Source organism: Diadema antillarum, unplaced genomic scaffold (genome assembly GCF_040938485.1).
Source record: "Diadema antillarum isolate AM-2024a unplaced genomic scaffold, OU_Dant_1.0 seq00000926_RagTag, whole genome shotgun sequence".
NCBI lineage: Eukaryota > Metazoa > Echinodermata > Echinoidea > Diadematoida > Diadematidae > Diadema > Diadema antillarum.
In genome coordinates, this window is record NW_027271777.1 from 161,029 (window position 1) to 184,343 (window position 23,315).

Sequence of the window (23,315 nt, forward strand, 5' to 3'; positions counted from 1 at the left end):
CTTGTTTACACTATATGCATTGAACGCCAGCGGCACTTCGCGAAAATTTCATGCAGCGAAAAAGGCTGTCAGCTCCAATTCGCGAAAATTTCATGCCGCGAATATATCATGTTTTACAGTATTGAACTCTCTCAACGGACACCACGGAAGTACGTAATACGTATACCAGCCGCGCCGGTGCACACACACACAGTGTGTACCGTGTATTCCTGTGTACGTATGCGTTGTAAGAGTTCTGTGGTCCGAACGTGCAACCGTACGCCGTGTACCAATTGCCGAATGAATCATTCTTTTTCGTCGACGTAACACGCTTAGTGTCTACGAAGTCTTGTGATCCGCCCTGGAATCCACTTCATCCTAGCAAAATGATAGTGTTCAAGGACATCTTTTCTGGTAATTCTCATTTAGAAATGATTGAGCTGCTCGAATTGTATAATTTGAAGTTTTTGTAATTTATGAAAATGTCAATTTTATTTACACTTTTATATCAGAATCTGTGGCTAGTACGAGTACTAGTACTCCGTGCATGAGCGTATTCTCAGTGCTGTGTCGGTACACATCGAATTGTTGTCATTGTATTATACGTGTACTTACTAGGTGTACGATTTAGACCTAACCTCGGGGCGCTCCTTGTCCACAGTTATGCACTTGTCAATTGTAGTCCCGGCCCATGGGTACCCGGGGATGGCCGGGACTTGCAACCAAGTTGGGCGGGGATTTCAGCAGTTTTTTCGCCCGGGTGGGTCGGGAATAGACCGGGCTTTGTAGGGGGAAATTCACTTAATTTGTCCCGGTGGGCCGGGGATGTACCGGGGTGTTGTCGGGGGAAATTCAATTGTTTTGCCCCGGTGGGTCGGGAATGGACCGGGCTTTGTCGGGGGAGATTCACTTATTTTGCCCCGGTGGGTGGGGAATAAACCGGGGCTTGTCGGGGGAAATTCGCTCCAACCAAATGGCAGGCATTTGGGGCGGGAATTTTGGCCGGGATTGAGCCAGATTTTGCTTGAGAGTTGATCATGACTTGTACCATTTCCAGTACGGTAATGTGACCGTAAATTATTTCGCTTGACTAGCAATTCCCCGCTATTGAGGACTCGGTAACGTTGCCCAAAAGTCGCGTAAACGCATGAATCACGTAAGAAAATAGAGCCTAACGCTAGCGCGAAACATGCGCGATTTGCGCATTTCATGGATTTTTCTGACGTGGAACCTTCGATCGTATTGTCCGCGGATCGGCGCTTTTACGCGATTCCATGCGGCCGGGCTCGGTCACACTGCCCAAAAGTTGCGTAATCGCATAATCACGTAACTAAGAAATTTGGTTTTATGTGCTTGTCCGTCAAGAATTTGACCATTTTCGCTGATTTACGTAATGAAAAATCACAGATGAATTGCGCAAGAACTACGGAAAGATCACGCAAAAATATAGCGCCACAATCATACATGAGTTGTTAGTGATACATTAGTGATTCATCGATCAGTATTTCGTAAGTGTTTACATGCGCTTATTTGCGTGTTCTGTTAGAGATACATAGGCCTACGCCAATATTTTTTTCAGTGATTTTCAGTGATATACGTAGGTGTTACAAGCGCGAAACATGCGTCATTATTTATGTCTGCTAATCGTCAGTGGAGAATCGTTGGTGAACGCGATAGCGGCAACATTTTTGCGAACAATCGCTGATATTCCACGCATACTTCGCGCATTGTTCGCGCAAGAACCACGCAAACTACATGTACGCAAAAATTACGTAAAACAGCGCAATACTGCGTAAACTTTTACGCAAAGCCGAGTGTTGAGCTCCTCAAAACCTGGAATTGCAAAGCGCCGATCCGGCGCACTTCAGCTGACAACTACTAAGGTTCCACGTTGTAGACAAACTCATGAAATGCGCATGTATCGCATAAAATAAGGCTCGAATTTCTCATAAGATTCATGCGTTTACGTGACTTTTGGGCAGTGTGACAGGTCCTCAAAGGCCAGGTTTTTGAGCAGCTTGTAGGTATTATGGTACGGGCCTATGATGTAATACCTAACAATTACTCACCGAATGGCAAACAGGACAACGGGGCTGAAGGCACCACCAGCAGGAGTGTAGACGACCGTATGACGGTAGTGTAATGCACCAGGGCACCCGTAAAGGTGAACAGTGTCCTTGTAATGGGTATTGCACTTCCCGAAATGATATGAAATAATATGGACTAACTCCGAATGCACTTTGGGTGTCCGAAAACGACAGTGTCCCATATAAATATGTACAAAATATCCAGCGGCAGCGTGGAGTATCCTCCGAGTGCCGCGGCTAGCACAAGCGAGGGTAGGGTCGATCCACCGCTGGAGCGCTGGATAGAAGAACTGCGCGGTCCCTGGTTGTGGCAGAGTCTGCACACCACAGACAGCTCGCTAGCAGGACCGATGCAGCGATGTAACGACGCGAATCGCGTTGAATGCAGCTACGTAGAAAATATCCCCAGGTTGGAGTGTAGAGCCTGAAGAAAGGGCAAGTCGCGATACGAAAAGGAGCGACTATCGCGTGGTATAAAATCCGAGGAAGTGTAATATTCCGTATGAAATGTAAATCCGTAAGAAATGACAGTCCACGGCGCGAGGTATCGTGCGCGAGAAAAGACGTGGGAAGTAATATACGGACGTGATATGCGGACGTGAGTGACTCCGACGATTAGAACGTGCTCTCAGGGTGAAAGCTAATCGTGAAGTGAGGAAGCGTGGAAAATGAAACAGCGTGATCGGAGAAAACGTGTCACGGACAGGAGCTTTGAGAGTGGTAATTGGCTGGTGAAAGTGTACAGCTCGCCACTAATTGGTAGGTTGTTTCCGTGACAGCAAAACAAGGGGTGTGTTTATGAAAATCCGACTACTGTTGGAATGTGAAATACGCGTACCTCGGCTCGGTAACAAAGGCGAAGAATATAGTGCGCACCTGTCGTGTGCCGGCGCACGAAGAAAGTTCGCGTGGATGTTGACAGAATGCTGCTGTCAGACAGCATAATTGACGGCAGCCAGACAGTAAAAAATACAGAAATATTGGAAACCGCTACATTTAGCCCCCTTCCAGATCGCTAGTGGGGGAGTCATTGAAGACGAAGACTAGAAATGAGCGATCGATTGTAAGAAATGTGAGGGAAGTAGGGGTTGAAAATTTCACGTGTCGAAGTATCTGTATTGTACGTAATGGGCTGGCCAGTGTACGTGCTTACCGCCAGTGCGTGCCGTTCATGTTGGCAGCTCGTGCTGCGGTTGTGCACGTGTTGGCTGCTGCAGTGGTGTAGGCTGCCGCAGTGTCGTCTGCTGCGGTGGTGTGGTGAGCGGGACGCTTGGTATATCCGCCGGAGTCCTGGCAGGGGCAGGCATGGGCTGTTGCCGCGGTGTGGTGAGCTGGACGCTCGGTGTGCTCTCCGGGCTCCTGGCATGGGCAGGCGTAGGCTGCTGCCGCGGTGTGGTGGGCGGAACGCTCGTGGCTGTCTCCCTCCTGGCGTTGATCTCCAGAGTGAGATGCTTGGGATCACGCGTGGAGTTGTGTGGACGAGCGGGAGCGTGGGATGTGGTGTTCCGTTTGCGTCGGGGATTGCGACGCGGGCCGAAGTCTAGTGTGGGCGAACGCTCTCCGAGAGTGGCGACGGGGGGCTTCACCTGTGATATTCCGTATGATGGAGTATAATCCGTATGACGGTAGTGTAATGCACCAGGGCACCCGTAAAGGTGAACAGTGTCCTTGTAATGGGTATTGCACTTCCCGAAATGATATGAAATAATATGGACTAACTCCGAATGCACTTTGGGTGTCCGAAGACGACAGTGTCCCATATAAATATGTACAAAATATCCAGCGGCAGCGTGGAGTATCCTCCGAGTGCCGCGGCTAGCACAAGCGAGGGTAGGGTCGATCCACCGCTGGAGCGCTGGATAGAAGAACTGCGAGGTCCCTGATAGGAAAGGGAGCGAATATCGCGTGGTATAAAATCCGAGGAAGTGTAATATTCCGTATGAAATGTAAATCCGTAAGAAATGACAGTCCACGGCGCGAGGTATCGTGCGCGAGAAAAGACGTGGGAAGTAATATACGGACGTGATATGCGGACGTGAGTGACTCCGACGATTAGAACGTGCTCTCAGGGTGAAAGCTAATCGTGAAGTGAGGAAGCGTGGAAAATGAAACAGCGTGATCGGAGAAAACGTGTCACGGACAGGAGCTTTGAGAGTGGTAATTGGCTGGTGAAAGTGTACAGCTCGCCACTAATTGGTAGGTTGTTTCCGTGACAGCAAAACAAGGGGTGTGTTTATGAAAATCCGACTACTGTTGGAATGTGAAATACGCGTACCTCGGCTCAGTAACAAAGGCGAAGAATGTAGTGCGCACCTGTCGTGTGCCGGCGCACGAAGAAAGTTCGCGTGGATGTTGACAGAATGCTGCTGTCAGACAGCATAATTGACGGCAGCCAGACAGTAAAAAATACAGAAATATTGGAAACCGCTACAAGCTCAAAACTCGGCTTCGCGTAAAAGTTTAGGCAGTATTGCAGTGTTTTATGTAATTTTTGCGTAGTTTGCGTTGTTCTTACGCGAAAAACGCGCGAAATATGCGTGGAATATCAGTGATCGTTTGCGAAAACGTTGCCGCTATCACGTTCATGTGCGATTCATACGCAATTCATTGTGATAAAGCGCAGATTATGCGTGATTTTCCGTGGACCTCTGTCGTCGCGCACAACCACGAATTCTCCCTATATTTGGGGCCTTTGCGTGCCTATGCGCTGAAAGTGCGTGGTTTAGTGATTTTTGAGTGATATTTCCGTAGTTCTTGCGCAATTCATCGGTGCTTTTCATCACGTAAATCAGCGAAAATTCTCAACGGACAAGCACGCACAACCAAATTTTTTGCGTGATTCGCGCAAACTTACGCGACTTTTGGGCAGTGTGACCGGGCCTTGAGGGTCGGGACTTGGCCGGGGATTTCTATGCAAATATGTCCGACTTGTCGGGGACTTGACCGGGGATTTCTGCACAATTATTGCCCGGACTGTCGGGGAATTGGCCGGGGATTTCAACTTCAATTTTGCCCGGCCTGCCGGGGACTTAGCGGGGGATTTCTGTGAAAATTTTGCCTGACCTGTCGGAGACTTGGCCGGGACTTGGCCGGGTAGTGTAACATCCCAAAATTGCAAGTGGGATGCAAGTCCCGGCCATCCCCGGGTACCCATGGGCCGGGACTAGAATTGACAAGTGCATTATACTGTAGGTAGGAGCGCCCCGAGTTGACAGAGTGCATGCTGTCACTGAACGTTGAAAGACAAACCCAAATTTTCGCGGCTCTATAAGAGTTACGTATTTCACTAGACAGAAAGATCCGTCTGTCCGGAGGAGTCTTTTATATTTTTGACGTTATCGCTCTCCTCAGTAACGTGACAGACAGAAGTTGTTAGTACCCATCGCTGTGTGGATGTTCTTAACAAATGTTAACCACTGTCTCTAGAATCTATGGAAAATTGGGTGAGGTACCTCACCCTTCTCGATTGCGTCTAATTCACGGCCCTAGGTCGGCAAATTTAAGCTTGTATAGCAAAATCAACATTTCAAGAATGCACTACACTCTCCAGATTAATGAATAATCTGGACTATAAGTAGCCTTCATCCTAAGAAAATCAGATTTTCACCGAACCATCAAATGAGATCGATTATCCATAGATTGATATGTAACATATACACATAAACAGTGTTTAAATCAGTCCATCTAAATTCATTTTCTTGGAAAAATCTCGCATTTTAATAACTTTTGATTCGCGTACATGTAGGCCTGTCGTAGCGGTGGCTTCGATTCACCCATCATCATATTCATAAGTAGAGAGCTCGCTAGCGCCGAGCCAGCGCGCGGCTGCCGCGCGGCGTCCGCGGGCAGTCGTAAATCACACAACACCTATAGCGACTCCCGTGGGAGCAACCGCGAAGCTCTCCACGGGCTGCGCGATCGGGCAGCCAATTTCACTGAAACAGGCATTGCAAGGTTCATTTCATGTACCGTTCTTACCACATGGGCTCACTTGGGGTCGATAAATCTTCCTTTCAAAACATCAGAAAACACTTCAATTTTAAAAAAAGTGAAGTTCGACTCTGCCATATTTTGCGCAATGTGGATTAAGTACAAGATACACCAAGGTCACGACAAATAAGTGTGAAATTTCGACTTAGCGTGCTAACAGATCGTCCTCCTCGGGCTACCTTAGCGGTTCGTAGGAGACTCAAACCAACGTACAAGGAAGGCAAAAGTAGTTCAGGTTTGTGATTCAAACATGTCGTTTGACATAGGGCCGTATTACTTTTGAAAAGAATGATATCAATGCACCCTGTCATAACTGCTACAGCTAGCGATTATCGCGAAAAGTTGAGCACTGCGTGTGTAGAAAACGATGTACATGCGCGAGAGCGCCATCTAGTGCTCAATGACGCTAGCTAGTATAAGGAGGGGATCCGTGAAGCCCAGACACAGTCTCCGCAGAACATTTCCCAGACGACCAGATACAGACTGATCTTTCGATTTTTCGGTCAAGTATTTCACCCGCAAAAGGCTTACTTTTATACTCTACATACGTCTCTAACGTCAATTACTGTATGGTCGCCACTGCGGTAAGGTCGCCAGACATTCACATCGCATGTAATGCGTGCCACGATCGGAGATCAGCTTGGGCGACGGATTTTCATCACTCTCAAAATACATTCGTAATTCACCTTTTTCCTCCGTAAAAACAAAAATTATTGTAATCAAAATAAAAATTTTGCAAATAGCCTTTATCGCTGGGTGGCACTGTTCACGCAAAGGAGTATGGGACTGAAAAGGGGGCAAACGCCGATTCTGCTTTCAGGATCGTGAGGCCACGCACCGCCGCTGCACACAACGTCTGTACTCTCCTGTCTGGTTTGGAAAAGAGACTAATTGCGAGCAAAAGAGTGAGTGCAAGACCACGTGGGGTAGCCACTTGTCATGTACGGTCTCGCATATGTGCGTTCACCCGTTTGAACTCGCGATGTTCTGTGTGGTGAGTTAATCTCATTTTTCAGCCACGAGGCCTTGTCAAAAATTATACGCAAAGCCATACGATTTGCGTAGTGACAGTGTTCAGCGTGTTTTTACAACTCTGATTCCTCATCCAAAGGCAATAGAACAATATTTGTTTCATGACTGCCCATGACAATCATGACAGCACATGACAATCACGACATAGGTTCTCGTAGGTTTTCACAGCTTTTTTTTTACTGAACTCACACAATTTTTAAGGATAGGCGAGTACAGTACCGTAGATAGCGAGTATAAGCACATGCGGCGTGAAGCACAACGAACGCGCAGCATTTTATGTATTACCTAATAGAGATTCTCAGGGGAATTTCCTGCTAGAAGGTCACAGGTTAAAGGTCAAAGGCCAGGCTAAAATGCATTTTTTTTTTTCTATTTTATACTGAAATTACACTTTTTCTTCATAACTTGAAAATAACTCAATGCATAAACTGATAAAAGGGTCAGAAGTCAAATTAAGGTGAAATTTTGTTTGTACACAACAGTAGGTGAAAGCTCACACAAGGTAAATACATGTAGTTTTCTTTGGTTGTGTACAAACAAAATTTCACCTTAATTGGAGAATTACCAATCAGATGAACCTCTTCCAAGGTCAGAAATCAAGTAAAAATCCTCAAATGTTCCTCACAAAATGTTATTCTGACATTGTTGCAGTAACTTTTGCCAAAATTCTACACCATCCAAGTAGGGTAGGCTGATTATCTGGACATTTCAGAAAAATTAATGAAGGTCATTATTCACTTTTATTGATTTTAAGCTCACTTGATATTTGGTGTTATTATCATTATTATTATTATTATTATTATTATTATTATAATTATTATTATTATTATTATTATTATTATTATTATTATTATTATTATTTTCATTGTCATCAACATCATTATCACTGTTATTTCTTATTGTGAAAATAGTATTTATATGTGTTATTATTTTAAAGATATGAGAGATGTACTGAATATTTTCAGTCAATTTGCTGATTTGATTCTTGTAATCAACCTCATAGGGCTAACCTTGATTAGCATAGTATGCTTTGTATCTGTTAGCCCCCTGTACCAAGATATGAAATGACAAATGTATCATTGTGATTTATCAAAGTTATGTATCATTGATATTTGATGGTAGATTCATTCATTCATTCTTACAAAGTGTGTCACACACAGCATTGCTAGTATGCAAACATGTTCAAATCTTCCACACACAACACACTTGCCAAAACTACAATTGTATGTATACAGTACCAATTCAGAGATGATCTTGACATGATTGCACGTTAACTATACATTTACACATTTGAACATTCATCGAGAGAACATATTTCATTGGTGAAAGACATATCTTTTTACACATAAAGGTGATTAATTCTCTCAAACACAGTAACAGATTATCAATTACCAGTAATTGAAATGTGATTTGTGCAGTAGTCCCACATGCACAAATTACTGTCTTTATGTTATTTTTTTCCCCCATGCCCACTGATATAATGAGATATCAGCTATAACAAGGAAAACTGCTTGGTCCCGACCTCATATGAGTTTCCCCTATAATGCAGTTTGTACTGTAGCTCAGTAATGCATGCAGAGGTACGTGTAACAACATTTTACCCTTTGAGATAGTTATTTGCTCATCACTGCAAGGTTCAATTCTGCTCAACAGTTCCAATAAACTCATCCCATAAGTTTGTTTTTTTTCTTTTATACCTATTCGTGTATTTTACATGATTATGGAAAAAGAACATGTTCATCATTCAAGGGAGACAATTACATCTCTCTTTTGTCACGAAATGACTACACCACTTCAGTCAATTTTATTGCTCGAGTTCAGAAAAGTAATAAAATGTAAGATGTATATGACTTGTCAGTTCTATTTGTGTACTTGATGTGGGAGACCATGTAAGCTTTATATGAATGCACAAAGATATTGTAAAATGTTTCATTTGTTTGTTTTTCTGTGCAATATAGGAGATGAACTCTTCAGTGATGCCTTTAAGATTGAGACAGTTGGAGAGGGATTACTGATACGAATCCATGGAAAGGTATGTGTAATATAATTAAAAGCAGGGTTGCACTCTAACCCAGTTTGTCTACTGGTCTGACCCGTCCCTTTCAGTTCGGTAGGTACCCATTTTTGGAGGCATTATGTTTTTGGGTTGTCCTTCCGTCAGTCCTTTCGTCCATTATCAATTTTGTAGACAGTGTAACTACACATAGAAAACAGTTTGAGGTATCCTAATGAATTTTGGCATGTTTACATGTATTAATAAGTGGGCAAAGTTGGGCCTATCAACTTTTGGGTGCACGTTCTCAAGGTCAACAGGCAAAGGTCATGGTCAAATGCTCAAAATTGTATGATTTCCCCCGTATTTCTGCAATCCCGCAAGGTATTTTCTCGAAACTTGGTATATGATACATGTACTACCAAACGAAGATTGCCTAGAGAAAGTTTTGGGTCATGAGTTTAAAGGTCAAAGGTCATGTGCAAAGGTTAAAATTTCACTTTTTAGCTTACCTGAGCAGGAGCCTCAAGTGAACTATTGCTCTTTGTCCGATGTCTGGCTTCCATAAACATTTTACATTTTCATCATCTTCTTAGAAACCTCACTACCACTCTTCACCAAACTTGGTAGATAGCATCCCTAGGAGGATAGAATCTGGATCAACTTTTGGGTGCACATGCTCAAGGTCAAGGTCAAATGCTAAAAATGTCACTATTTTCCCCATATCTATGCAATGCTTGAAGGTACTTTCTTGAAACCTAGTGTATACATGTATTGCCTGATAAAGATTATCTAGAGTAAGTTTCGGTCTGTGAAGTCAGATGTAAAATGAAAATGCTAAAATTTTACCGGTACTTTTTTCTCCATGTCTCGGAAATTGTTCAAGGTATCTTCATGGAACTTAGTACGTATGCTTGTACTACCTGGCGGTTATTATTTTGGAAATTTTGAGGTCATGGGCCGAAGGTCAAGGGTCAGAGGTCAAGGTCAACCATCAAAAACTCAATATTTCCCTCATATCTGTGCAATACCCAAAGGTGTTTTCTTGAAACTTGGTGGTGTATTACCCAAAAGAGTTTTCTCTGGGATAGTTTGTAGCCAAAAGGTCAAAGGCAGTGCTGCACACTGGTACTTGTCTGACCGTCCCTGACCAGTAAAAATCACTGTCGGACCAGTAACATTTTCAGGAATGGAACATTAAAAAATGGAAAAACTGGGTACCTACTGGTCTGACATACAAGTCGGACCAGTAGAAAAATATGAGTTAGTGTGCAACCCTGTCAAAGGTCAAGTGAAAGTTCTTAACTTCACTGAGGACTTTTTCCATATCTTGAAAGTGGCTCAAGTTATCATGATAAAACTTCTCATATGCATGTACTGCCTGCCAAAGGCCAAAGGCCAAAGGCCAGGGTTAAAGGCTAAAATTCTACTATTTAATGCTGAAATTACACTTTTTCTCAATACCTCTGAGATTACTCTATGCATAAACTTATAAAAGGGTCAAAGATCGAGTAAAGATTCTCAAATTCTCAAATACCTGCTCTGTTTAATAAACAATATAGCCATTCATCCATTTAAACCCAGTTCAGGGAAAGAGAACATTTGACACACTTTTGACAAACGTATGATTTTGATATTTGGCAAGTTATATGAGTTGGTTATCACACATTGTCAAGATATCTTACAGACCTATTGGGAGAACCATGCATAATGATGGAGGCATACCAGTTGCCATAGTGACATTTCGAGTTTCCCACTACTCAGCCATGAGTCTCGTAAATAGATGGCAGAAATTAGGAAAGTCATTTGTTCTGTTTATGTTTGTTACTAGTACAATATGCCTATGAGATGTTATGGGGGTGTTTTTGTGTGTTTGGATTTAGCAATCCAAGGCAAGTGTTCTTTCATGTCCTCTTTCAGCGAGTAACAGAGAGCAATGACATCGATGATTCAATGATCGGAGGAAACGCCTCTGCAGAGGAAGCGGCCGAGGGACTGGATGATTCAAGTGTCACTGGCATTGACGTGGTCATGAAGGCTCGCATGACAGAAGTTACCCCATTCACCTTAAAGCAATACAAAAAGTTAATCAAACCGTACCTAAAAAGGTGAGTATTTAGCCCAACAAGATCTCAGTGGTTATGGTGGAGAAGAGTTAGGGATGCCCAGTGGTTGTGTAAATACCCTTAACCCTACCTCTGTGATGGGCCAATTTAATCGGCCCAAAGCATGCAACGCCATTGCTCTGGCCACTTTAGTTGGCCCTATTTTGATTGACAGATTACTCCAAAGGCTTTGGTGCTACTACTCTATAAACTCATTTGTGATTGGCTGACAGTACTGTAGGGTCTGATCCAAAAATCAAGGGGCCGCTACGGGACGGACTTTTTTGCTCACAAAAAGATATGTTAACATGATAGCAGCCATTTATCCCTACATATGTATCAAGCTTACATGAAAGCATGGAAGTGCACTATAAACAAGGCAGACATCTGTGGCAACAAACTTTACTGACGCGACGGGACATCATGAAAAAATCACTGGTTTTTGTAAAGAAGATTCAAAGGAGAATTATACCAAATTTAATGAGCCAGACTTGCCGTACAACGTGGTGTTTGTTCGCTACTATTCCCTACATTACTACAACAAAAGAGCTATTAACATACAATGTATAGATCTAATGGATTTTAGTTTTAAGTAATTTCCTCAAAAGTTGTCAAATTCAGTCACGTTGCGTGATGGGATAGAAGGATAAGCACTATGTACAAAACAAATGGGAAATTCTAAACATAGACTTATTTTCATCAAAATGCGTTCAAACCTCTGGCAACCACACAGTTTTATAACATTTTAGTGTAGAGTTAGCATACCAAGATTTAAACTACTAAGAAATGATGGAAAATTTCACTAACAATTATCACTATTACACTAAAAAAAAAATGTCATCACACAAAAATCCTTACACTTTTGGTACATACATTAATAATCCTTGATTATTTTTTTCCAGGAACATTGTTTTTTATGAGTGAAAATGAGACTCATAAATTGCACATCATTTTCCCCAAGCTTCGAATTCAGCCTCTAAGATATGAATGACTGTGCTATTAAGTCAGCAGCAACAACACCACTCAAAGTAGTGGCAAACTGGTTATGTGGAAGTATTTTTATGATACTGGTACTGTAAACGTCAATATTTTCGCGCGATTAATTTTTCGCGCTGAGCGGCTCGAAAACATATTCGCGGGTTCTTAAATTCGCGCTCGGCAGCGGGTTAATACACAGTCGCTGTTTTCATCCAGCGATGCCAGCGTACGATAAGCGACGTAGCGAGCGGCGCGAGTGCGAGTATAAGCGCTCAACTACGTAGTACATGTATTTTACTCGATACATGTTCTGTAGGACTAGTACTGTAGTCGCGGGGATGTAGCACACCAATCGGCCGTGGGCTCGGTGCATGCGGTGCGTGCGATGATACTGCTATATGGGTAAACATGTCTGTACTACGTAGCAGTATCATCGACGAAGCGCACCAGGCCGTTCAAAATGTGCATAGAAAATTGCGAAGATATGTTTGCGCGTTTTTGAATTCGCGCTAGCCGAACGTAGCGCGAAATCCGCGAAAATTAATGTACTGCGAAAATTTCCACGTTTACAGTAATCTTGGCAACTGTGGATAATTTTTTGTTCAATTTCCATCCACAATTTGAGCATCATATATTAGGATTGCAATTTTTGAAAACCATGCTGTATAAAGTAGTTTTTCAGTTGTAAAAAGTCACCTCTGTTTTGAGTTGCAATCTGATTATTGACATTTCTTTTTTATATAAATTGTGCTTTTAAATTTGTATGCCAGAAGTGTATAAGAAAGAAATATTAAGTTTTTAAATGAAGAATTTTCGATTTTCAATACCCCAGGTGCATTCCAACATGGTGGTGTTCAAAGTAAATATTTCAATATTGAAATGCAAACAATTTCACAAGAATGCTTCTTCTTCCCTATTTCTAAGACATGGTAAGAATGTGCATCATGTTCATAAATACCAATCTCAATAATGATAAAAAAAAAATACAATGAGAACACAAGAACAAGAGACTCCTACACTGTATGTAATGCAATATTTGTCTCTCTGAGTAGACTGTATTTGCAATTTACATCATAGACAAATAGGAAACAAAAAGTAAGCATAGATCTTTGTACATTACTCCAAACAGTGAAAGGTATTCATGTAAAATGAATGCAACTTCAATTCGGCTAGAACATCAAACTTAAAGGGATAGTACAGGAAAAGTTATGGGCCGTGGGGTCAAAGATGAACTGAAAATGCCAAAATTTCAATTTCTCCAAATCTAGGTAATGGCTCTAGGTATCTTCATGAAACTTAATACATGTGCATAAACTGCATGACAATGATTCTCTTGGAAATTTGAGGGTCAAGGGTCAAAGATCAGGTTTAACCCTAACTAGGCCGGGCTATTTAGGTAGATGATAGAGCCGGGGGGGGGGGGGGGGGGGCTCCCAGGCCCCCCCCCCCCCTCCGAATCTATTTTCATCAATTTTGCTATTTCCCCCATATCTATGTAATGCCTGAAGGTATTTTCTTGAACGTTAGTGTAAACATAATGTATACTACTGAATAAAGATTCTCCAGAGAGAGTTTCAGGTCATGGGGTCAAAGGTCAAAGGTCAGATGAAAATGTTAAAATTTCACTTTTGTCCATTATCTCGCAAATGATTCAAGGTATCGTCATGGAACTAAGTACATATGCATATACTGACTAGCAGGGATTATCTAGGGAATTTAGTGGTCAAGGTCAACTCCTCAAAATTTCACTTTTTCCCTCATACATATGCAGTGCTTGCAGGATTTTGAAACGTAATATAATTATGTACATGTATCACCTAATGGAGATTCTCTGGGAAATTTCCTGCCAGAAGGTCAAAGATCAAAAGGTCAATGGTTAAGGATCAAAGGCCAGGCTAAAATGTAAACATTTTTCTATCTTGTACTGAAAGTACACTTTTTCTCCATACCTTGAAAATTACTCAATGCATAAACTTATAAAAGGGTCAGAAGTCAAGTAAAAATCCTCAAATCCCCAAATACATGTACCTGCACTCTATATACAGTATGTCCCCAAAAAAATTACAATCAGATTTTCGCATTGATAACACCCAATATGATTAAATTGTCTAAATGCTACTTCAGGGTCTTAAAATATAACATCTTAGCTCTATTTTGCAGAAAACCCCATTCAATTTGGTCAAGCGGTCACAGAGAAATGTGGATTGTTGTCATGAGTCTGATTCTTCCGAGTTTAGCACTTGGATGCTCTTGTGTGTGAACGCAATAGACAGAACTTGGAGGGAAGAGATTCTTGACATGCTCATCAAAATTCCTCATTTCTCTTTGACCAATGAAGCAAATCGATTGGGGTTTTTTGAAAGATGTGGGCAATGAGTTATAGTTTCATACCCTGAAATTGTATTTGGATTGATTCACTATATTAAAGTTATCGTTGCGGAGGGTCCCGTTGTAATTTTTTTTTTTTTTTTTTTTTTTTTTGGGGGGGGGGGACATACGGTATAGCAAACCTAGTTCAAGGAAAGTGAACATTCAACACATTTGTGACAAACCTGTCATTTCAGTATTTTGCCAGTTATGTGAAACTGTCATCACACATTGTAAAGACATTGTACTATACACCTATGAGGAGAACCATGCATTGTGGCGGAGGCATACCAGTCGCCATAGCGACATTTCTAGTTCTTCATACCTTGGAGATGCCCTAATGAGCTACAGGGACAAATTTAGTATCAAATGCTAGAATTTGTAAAATTCTTTCATTTATAAGTGGTGTGTTGATACAACTGAAGTACATTGAGGCTGTCTTTTCTTCAAAAAACAAAAACAAAAACAAAAAAAACATTTAGGGGCAATATTTCTTACACTTTGATAAAAACTGTTACGACCAAAATCACACTGAGAATGATCGCACAGAAGAATAAATAGATTACTGTTTAGGCGGTTTATTAACAGCATATTTCCAGATATTCGCAAACTTGCCAATCAGTATGATTAATACACAATCACTTATACATCAGAATAAAATGCAATCACTTGAACGTCATATGTTCCACTTATGTCTTCATTCTGTGGAATGAAAAGCACATGAAATTCATCTTACCCTGCCGAGTGTGAAAAATAACTCGCACGAAACTAACCACTTTTACAGTAGTAATTACTGCTTTCATTTAGTCCACATTTCTAGAGATTTGAGCTCTGGGGGGTGTTTTCATCAATATAGTCAGCACTGACAATTTCAGCAAAATCCTTGGTTTTGATTGGCTGAGATGCTCTGGTCACTGACTGTTACCATGGTGATTGTCAGAAAATGACAACTTGTCAGCGCTGACTAAGTTGATGAAACACCCCCCAGGTTTCCTTTTACTGTTTTACCTGACATGCTCTAGTTAAGATAGGACATGGTACTTATGATGAGGATAGTGCACACAGGCGATCAGAGAGGCAGAAGATAATATAGACAGATCTATAGATAGTATACATGCTTCGTGGCATGGTTTTCTCTAGGAGTCACAGTGCCCTGTGTTAACCCTCTCTCAATTTGCTTGCAGAGTGATGGATACAAGGAAAGAAGAACTGGCGAGACTGAAGGAAGAAGGTCAGACAGAGAAGGCAGAGCAGTTGGAAGCAGACTTACAGAACTTCAAGGCTCACATGCCAACAGTCTTGGAAGAACACATCCTAAAGCCTTTTGAGGAGAAGGGCTTTCAGTTTTTCCAGCTGGAGAGCAATGACGACAATGCAATGATACCACTGATGTACTACCCAGACGGAGAAACGAGACCGTATATGTACTTCTTCAAACTTGGCATGAAGGAGGAGAAATTTGTAAGTGGAACATATTTGGCCATATGCTGTTATTGGAATGTTCTCTCTCTCCATATCTCCCCCCCCCCCTTCCCATTACTTTCAGCTTTGTTTTAAGTATTAAGCACAGTAAGAAATGGAAAGCAGTACAGGTATACAAATGACGCACAGGTCTGAGTGCATCAGTTGGAATTGTGTGCATAAGGTTACTGTGGAATGCTTAACCCTAATCAGGCTGGGGGGGGGGGGGGGGGGGGCGGAATCCGCCCCCCTCAACGTTTCGCGCAATATCTTCGCAGCACGATAAGCTCCCGCCGCGATGTTTCATGACTTTTTTCTTTCAAGTATCGCGCAACTTTTGAGACCAAAATTGTTGCGCCAGCGCGTACCGTTTTGACGCGACACCCGTTCGAAAAAAATTTGTCAACCCCAAAATTGCTCCAAAACGTGATTTTGTGTACAAATCCAATGCAAATTGTGTTTTTTCAATTAATTCACATAAAAATTCATATCTTGACTTAGAATGGAAGAAATTAATTTATTTTAGCATAATAAAGCTTCGAAAAATGTCTGTGACAAATCTTGGCCAAAAAACAAACAAAAACAAAAGGTCGAAAAACAAAGAAATACATAAGAAATTCAAAAAACAATCAAATACATAAGAAATTAATTTCGATACAGATTTTTTGTTATCCTATGTCTCAGGAGAATGATACAAGAAACATTTTTAAAAAGAAATTTGCTTAATTAGAGCATTAAGTGATTTAGAGCCCCAAACTGATTTTATGCATAGATTACAATAATTAATTAATATAAAATTTAAGAAAAATTTTTCAGAGAAAGCAACCATACATTTTGATAGTATACGTCGCGGGCGTCGCGTGTGCCGATTTTCGGCGCGATCACGCGTTCCATAGGCAAGATCTGAAGGGGGGGCGGAATCTGCCCCCCCGATATAACATAGCCAAAAAAACCCAGCCTGATTAGGGTTAACCCAAAAGGCGAAACCAAGTGGGTGTAGGCTATATTCTGTAGTTACCGCATGCACACTATTCCGACTGACACACATAAAGACATGTGCGTCATCTGTGTGAAAGAATTGGGACAATTTACTTGCCAGATAAATACCTGAGCAAATAGATTACAAAGTACTAATACTCCAATGTCTGCAAGATAAACAAGTTACACCCGGCCAGGCCCTCTGGCTCTCTTTAAGTCACTGCTGCATCAACATGACAACACATGCTGCCCATTGCTTGTCAGCACCCAAATGCATGTACACATACACACGTAAAAGTGATACCAAACATCAAAGTTTGTATGGGAAGTTATCGAACTTTGCAATCAAGTGTAAGCACCTGTATCTGTAGGTGTGTTGGGACTGATCTTTTTCTTTTCTGACATTTGATTTCTCTGTATGGGAGCTGTATGGGAGATATTACCAATCATGCAATAAGCTACAATGGCAAAAATATATAGATTTTTTAGTGCAGATACAAGTCCACCTTCATATACATGTGGTTTGAGTGAATGCAACAATATTAGTAGAACACATCAGTGAAAGTTTGGGGAAAATCGGACAATCCATTCAAAAGTTATGAATTTTTTAAGTATCTGCACAGTCACTGCTGGAAGAGAAGACTACTATAGTGTATGATGTCACATGCATACAACGATGTAAAGAAAATAAAAAGAGAATTTCACAAAACTTTACTTTTTGAATAAAATGAAAATTTCTTCGACTTGTTACTGATCATATAGTTTTGGTTGAGACCTAATTTCAGGTTTCTAACATTTTTTGGTGAGATAATGAGAAACCTCTTATGAAATATGAAAGAGCATGTAGTTCCATGAGGAATTCAATGTTTATTTGATAAAAATTGGTTTTGAAATGGCTCAGATATCCAAAACAGAGTGATTCTAATATAGTGTGGGACCCACATTTTATGAAGATCGCTTTGTTTTACTTTGTTTTTAGATGTTTCAGTCATTCCAAACCCGATTTTCATCAAATAAACTTTGAATTCCTCTTAAAATGGTATGCTCTGTACTATTTCATAAGTGTTTTCTTGATATCTCGCAAAAAGTTAAAAGCCCAATTCTCATCTCCACCAAAACTGTAGCATCCCTTTAAGGGTAATATTATTCCCCCTGCCTTCTGGAAGAGAGAAGGTGAGTTTTTTTGTCATGCGAGAAAAGTGAAAATACGTTGAATTTTCTTTATTCTTTCTTTATATCGTTGTACACATGTGACATCACAAGCTACAGTGGTCTTCTCGTCCAGCCATGACTGAACAGAAACTTAGAAAATTCATTGCAAGAAAAGTGAAAATATGTTGAATTTTCTTCATTCATTTAAATATCGTTGTACACATGTGACATCACAAGCTACAGTAGTCTTCTCATCCAGCCGTGACTGAACAGAAACTTCAAAAATGCATAACTTTTGAACAGATTGTCCAATTTTCCTCAAACACTCACTGATGTTTACTAATATTGCTGCACTCTCTCAACCCGCATGTCTATGAAGGTGAACTTGTCCTTTAAATGTAAGGACAACCGATGTGTCTCGCATCAACTAATAGCTGATGGTCTGGAGTAGTTTTCTGTTCCAAGTGGCCCATCAGTCGCTAATGATGCTACAGTAATGAGAGTTGACATGAGCTAAATTTTGCTTTGATGCTCCTCCTAGGAGCACAAAGATACTATGTCCACTCTACAGTTGATCATGATTATATGTCCGAGTGTCCAACGAACCTGATCATGGGCAATGGCAAGATAATCATGTTCAATATGACAGCAGTTAGAAGCTTCAGTCCAGAGAAAGCATTATGCTAACTTCAGAGACAGAACATTCTTGTCTTTTTATGTGAAAGTGTTCAATATGACACATTGAAATGCGTTCCATAAAAAAAAGAGACAGATTACTTCAAAGGCTATGACACTACCACTCTATAAACTCATTTGTTATTGGCTGACTGTGTAAGGAAATGATATATAGTGTGAAAAAAAAACTTTCCACCTTCAACCAATCAGGAAAGCCTTCTCAAAGTCCAAGAAATTGTGGTGGCCCCGCCCATGTTTATTTGCATTCAGACTGCAATGTATTGTGTACAGTTTTGCCATAGGTTTCTTGTGTGGAGAACTTACACGGATCTGTATATGTGGGACTTAAATAGAGATCGCCGTGTGCAATGAAAAGATCGTACACATGGGTCAATTTTCATCTATTTTATCCAAGTCAAAATGGTAAAATATGAAGTGCAAACATTCAGGATAGGGATTTCAACATCTTTAAATTCTGTGAAGGGGTATATCCAGTAATATCGGCCTCATAAATTATCTGTAGCATAGTTGAACACTGCACATTCAGTGCAGCAGTTGTAACTGTTTACTCAGCACTGCAATGGGTCTCGAGTTAGCCTGGGCCAGCAGGGCAGGTGTAAGGAGCAATAGGGAGGATTACAGGAGCCTCCTGATAATCTGGGTTGTAACTGCCACAGACTTATCATAAAATGAAAAGTGCTGATGCTATTGATGAAAAAAATCATATCATCTGAAAGCTGAATAAATGTGACCCGCTACAACAAAAAGGTCCTAAAGTCGCGCACGGTCGAAGCCGTGAAAATCGAGTTTGAAGTCAAAGCATTAAAATTGGTCAAAACTTCTGATTTTCTGATTTTGATATATTATTAGAGTCTAATATGTCTTCTATCATCTGTCGAAATTTAGAAGCAAAATGATCAAAGGAAAGACCAAAAAATAGCGTTTTTCTGAGCCATGTTTTTTGGCGTTTCAACGAAGCAGAAACTGGTTCGAAAATTTGGATTGAGCGCCACAGATAGGTTCCGCCCCTAACAACGACCAGAGTGATCTCATTGGTCAGTTTGCTGCTTGCTGCTAACCGAAGCGTGAAGCTCGCACACTGCCCAGTCGACTGGTGCTTGCGGTCGGGGTGCGCTATGCTCAGCCGCTTCTCACATCCTGGTCACTGATTCAGATTGGTTGGTGAGGAGACCGCCGACGCTGATGTGCTTGAATGAACTCTTCGGGGGTTGCTAGGGCTTATCTTCAATTGTCCAGAGGTGAAAACTGACTTGCGTGTCCCTTGATCGCGATTGCATCGAAAGGAAGACTTTTAGGGCGTTTTTCTCGAAACGGTGATTTTCCAGACGTCTCGACATGCTCTCTTTTAAACATCGATATCTCCGCAGCCGATTGTTTTTATAAAATTTGTTTTATATCAATTTAAAGCAGAAAGATTAGGGGATTATATCATGCAATTTTCAAATAATAGACTTCGCCCGACTTTAGGATCATTTTGTTGTAGCGGGTCACAAATTCTCTACAACGTCTGTGAGACCTTTTTGTGATGCAAGAGCATGTTGTGTGAAAAAATGAGGTGGTAACGTGTAGAAGTAAGTCTGCAATGATAATTATGTGACATAAGAGGGCATCCTACTTAAAGTTTAAGGGTGCCCTCACTCAGATTATTATGTAATATGAAAGTTTAGACCATAAGCGTTTAAATGATGTATAACATGACACATTAAAGTCAATAATAATCAGAAATGGCCATCAACAATCTTGTGTCTAAGCACTGCAAAATGTCTGAGCAGTCTGGCTACGGCGAATGTGACAGAAATAGGGTTGATGAAAGATAACTTTGCTCAAAAATTACTTCAAATGAGCACTCTATTAGAATTATCGTACTTTACAGGTTGGTGGTATTTTGGCAGTGTGATAGAATAATACAAATGGGCAATGTGCCCCCTCACCAAGTTTGCTATAATGAATTCTTAGGAATTATTAATTTATGATACTCAGGTGAGCATGTGACTCCTAGGTCTCTTGTTTTCTTTCCTTGCTTCTTGTTTTGAGCAAGATTATCTTTGATCAGGTATTCACTTTGTTTTATACATGACTGTTTCTCCCTTCTTTCTGTTGACAGTGATTTCCATCCAGCAAGTAACCAAACTGCTCACATCTCCCATCCAGTAACCATTCATCTGGTTCTCCAATCCCGACACCACTCTGATGTACAGTGTACAAGCCAGACCCACAGGTCTCTGTCGAGGAGATTTCTGCTGAAGAGGACACAAGGGAACATAACCTGGCACTGTGGACAATCTTAAAGAGATCTCCCGAGGAACAATTTTTTTTTTGTTCTTTTGGTGTTATGTTTTGATTTTTAAGCCAGTGTTAGACTGTGGACATTATGCATAATGATAGCCTTTAATAACATCAAAATCAACACTGTTGATGCCTCCTATGATGTCTTTATGTCTGTTGTGCATTTTCCTTGCATGATCGACATGAAACCTTTGGCAGTGATTATATACTCCATATCACACTCCCTGTTCTATTTCTCATTCCTCGTAGGATTTATACAAAATCCTACATACGGCAGGAGCACTGATTGAAATCTCTCACCATAATTATTGTGATATTTTCAAAGCCAATTTGGGTAGTTAAGATGGCATAATTTTTCCACAAGAATATCCAGTTGATTTACAGATTTCACAGATTGAGCTCAACTCTGTGTAAAAGATAAGAGGGAAAATGGGATGGGATATTGTCTGATTAGATCTTGTTTACAGTGAGTTAAAAGGCCCGGCCTCGTAAACGCTCAAAAGGCCAAACCCGGTACGAAAACAGCCATGCAATTGAACAAGCTCTGGAGAAAGTCTGGGCCCGGGCTCGCCCTGGCCTTTTCTCACTGTTAACGCAAACTGAGCCACATGCGGTACCAAACTGCGAACGGCGCTCGGCTCCTAAGTAGTTGTTTACAAGCAGACCACTACTACGACAAAATATTAACAGGTTAAAATCAAAAGCCCGAGCCGAGCCCTCCACTGTAAATGCACAGAATTACAGGGCTGAGTACTTAAATGGATGGTACAGTATTGGTGGAGATGAGAATTGGGCTTTTAACTTTTTGCGAGATCCCAAGAAACCACTTATGAAATGGTACAGAGCATCCCATTCTAAGAAGAATTCAGTTTATTTGATGAAAATCGGTTTTGGAACGACTGAGACATCCAAAAACAAAGTAAAACAAAGCGATCACAATAAAGTGTTGGTCCCACACTTTATTAGAATTGCTTATTTTTTGATATCTCAGCCATATCAAAACCAATTTTCATCAAATAAACGTTGAATTCCTCATAGAATTACATGTTCTTTCATATTTCATAAGAGGTTTCTCATTATCTCACAAAAAAAAAATGTTAGAAACCTGAAATTAGGTCTCAATCAAAACTGTATGATCCCTTTAATTGAGGTCGGGCTCGGCCCAGCCCTGCACTGTAAACAGGGTCTTTGATGACCACTTCAAACCTAAGTCTCTGATTTCCATTCATGAATTATATATGTGGAGCTGCTTCATCACCCAGCTCCCATTTTATTGTTGCAGAATGGCAGTGTTGTCTTCCTTGTCTGCACTGTCAGATAATCATTTTGAATGTTAGCATCGTATATCTGTTGGCTGGCCTTACGTGTGCCTGTTATGCGAAATACTTCAGTGATGACAATATGCTAATTGCTGTGCCCACTTTCGCCCAAAGTTTCAAACTCTTAATAATATTGATGTCCTTTTATAGAGAAACAAGAACAGTAGCAAGAGCCACATGCACTGTCTCTGAAAACAGAACTACCCTTAATTATGTGCTTGACATGAATTCTTGAAATTGAAAATTGTAAACATAGGAAAGAAATAGTGCATGCATGACTCTCTCTATGCCTCATATGTTAAGCAATTTCCAAGTACATGTATTTAATTTCCAAAACGGGCACTTGACAAACGATGTATCTCTGTATATTCAATAAAAGAAATACATAGGATAATTTATGGCTACTGCATACTGGTTTTTCTCTGGTGTTTGTCTGCCTTCTCCCCATCACTATCATACTTTATTTTCATCACTTGAGAAATATGGACACAATTAGGTTTGCATGATTTTGTCAAGTTGCTTAAAACTAGTAAATTCTATGTTAGTGGGAGTATTTAAACTAAAAGACTGAAATGTGTATACATGTAATTTGTGCATTCATCTCATAGAGATTTACTACTGCTCCATGTCACCACAAATGATGAGATTTTGTAAAGTTGGCGGTGTATTTACTTAACCCTAAAAGGGGGGGGGGTTGAATCAACCCCCCCCTCGACATTTTTCACGACTACTCCGCCGCGCGAAATTTTTTGACCGCGCCGTTCGCTGACTTTTTACTTTCAAGTCTCGCGCATCTTTTGACACCATTTTCGCGAAAATCATGCATACCGTTACAACGGTGCATAACATTTTATACATGCCTGTCAGACCGAAAATGGCTCAAAAACGTGAT

At 41.0% G+C, this 23,315-nt stretch overlaps 1 protein-coding gene across 1 annotated transcript; it reads left to right on the plus strand.

Annotated features, from left to right (window-relative positions):
* The first annotated feature begins 287 nt into the window (after positions 1-287).
* On the plus strand, positions 288-22,817 carry LOC139741379 (translationally-controlled tumor protein homolog). Its single transcript, XM_071651962.1, has 5 exons — positions 288-393; positions 9,047-9,120; positions 11,002-11,189; positions 15,716-15,992; positions 20,923-22,817. Exons 1-5 carry the CDS (start codon positions 366-368, stop codon positions 20,923-20,925), a joined length of 570 nt encoding a protein of 189 aa, XP_071508063.1. The 5' UTR covers positions 288-365; the 3' UTR covers positions 20,926-22,817.
* The last annotated feature ends 498 nt before the right edge of the window (positions 22,818-23,315 follow it).

Excerpts from the sequence above, each read along its gene's own strand:
- LOC139741379 (XM_071651962.1), top strand. The coding sequence starts at position 366 with ATGATAGTGTTCAAGGACATCTTTTCTG. Across the intron at positions 394-9,046 it reads GTTCAAGGACATCTTTTCTG|GAGATGAACTCTTCAGTGAT; the intron begins GTAATTCTCATT and ends TGTGCAATATAG. Across the intron at positions 9,121-11,001 it reads TGATACGAATCCATGGAAAG|CGAGTAACAGAGAGCAATGA; the intron begins GTATGTGTAATA and ends GTCCTCTTTCAG.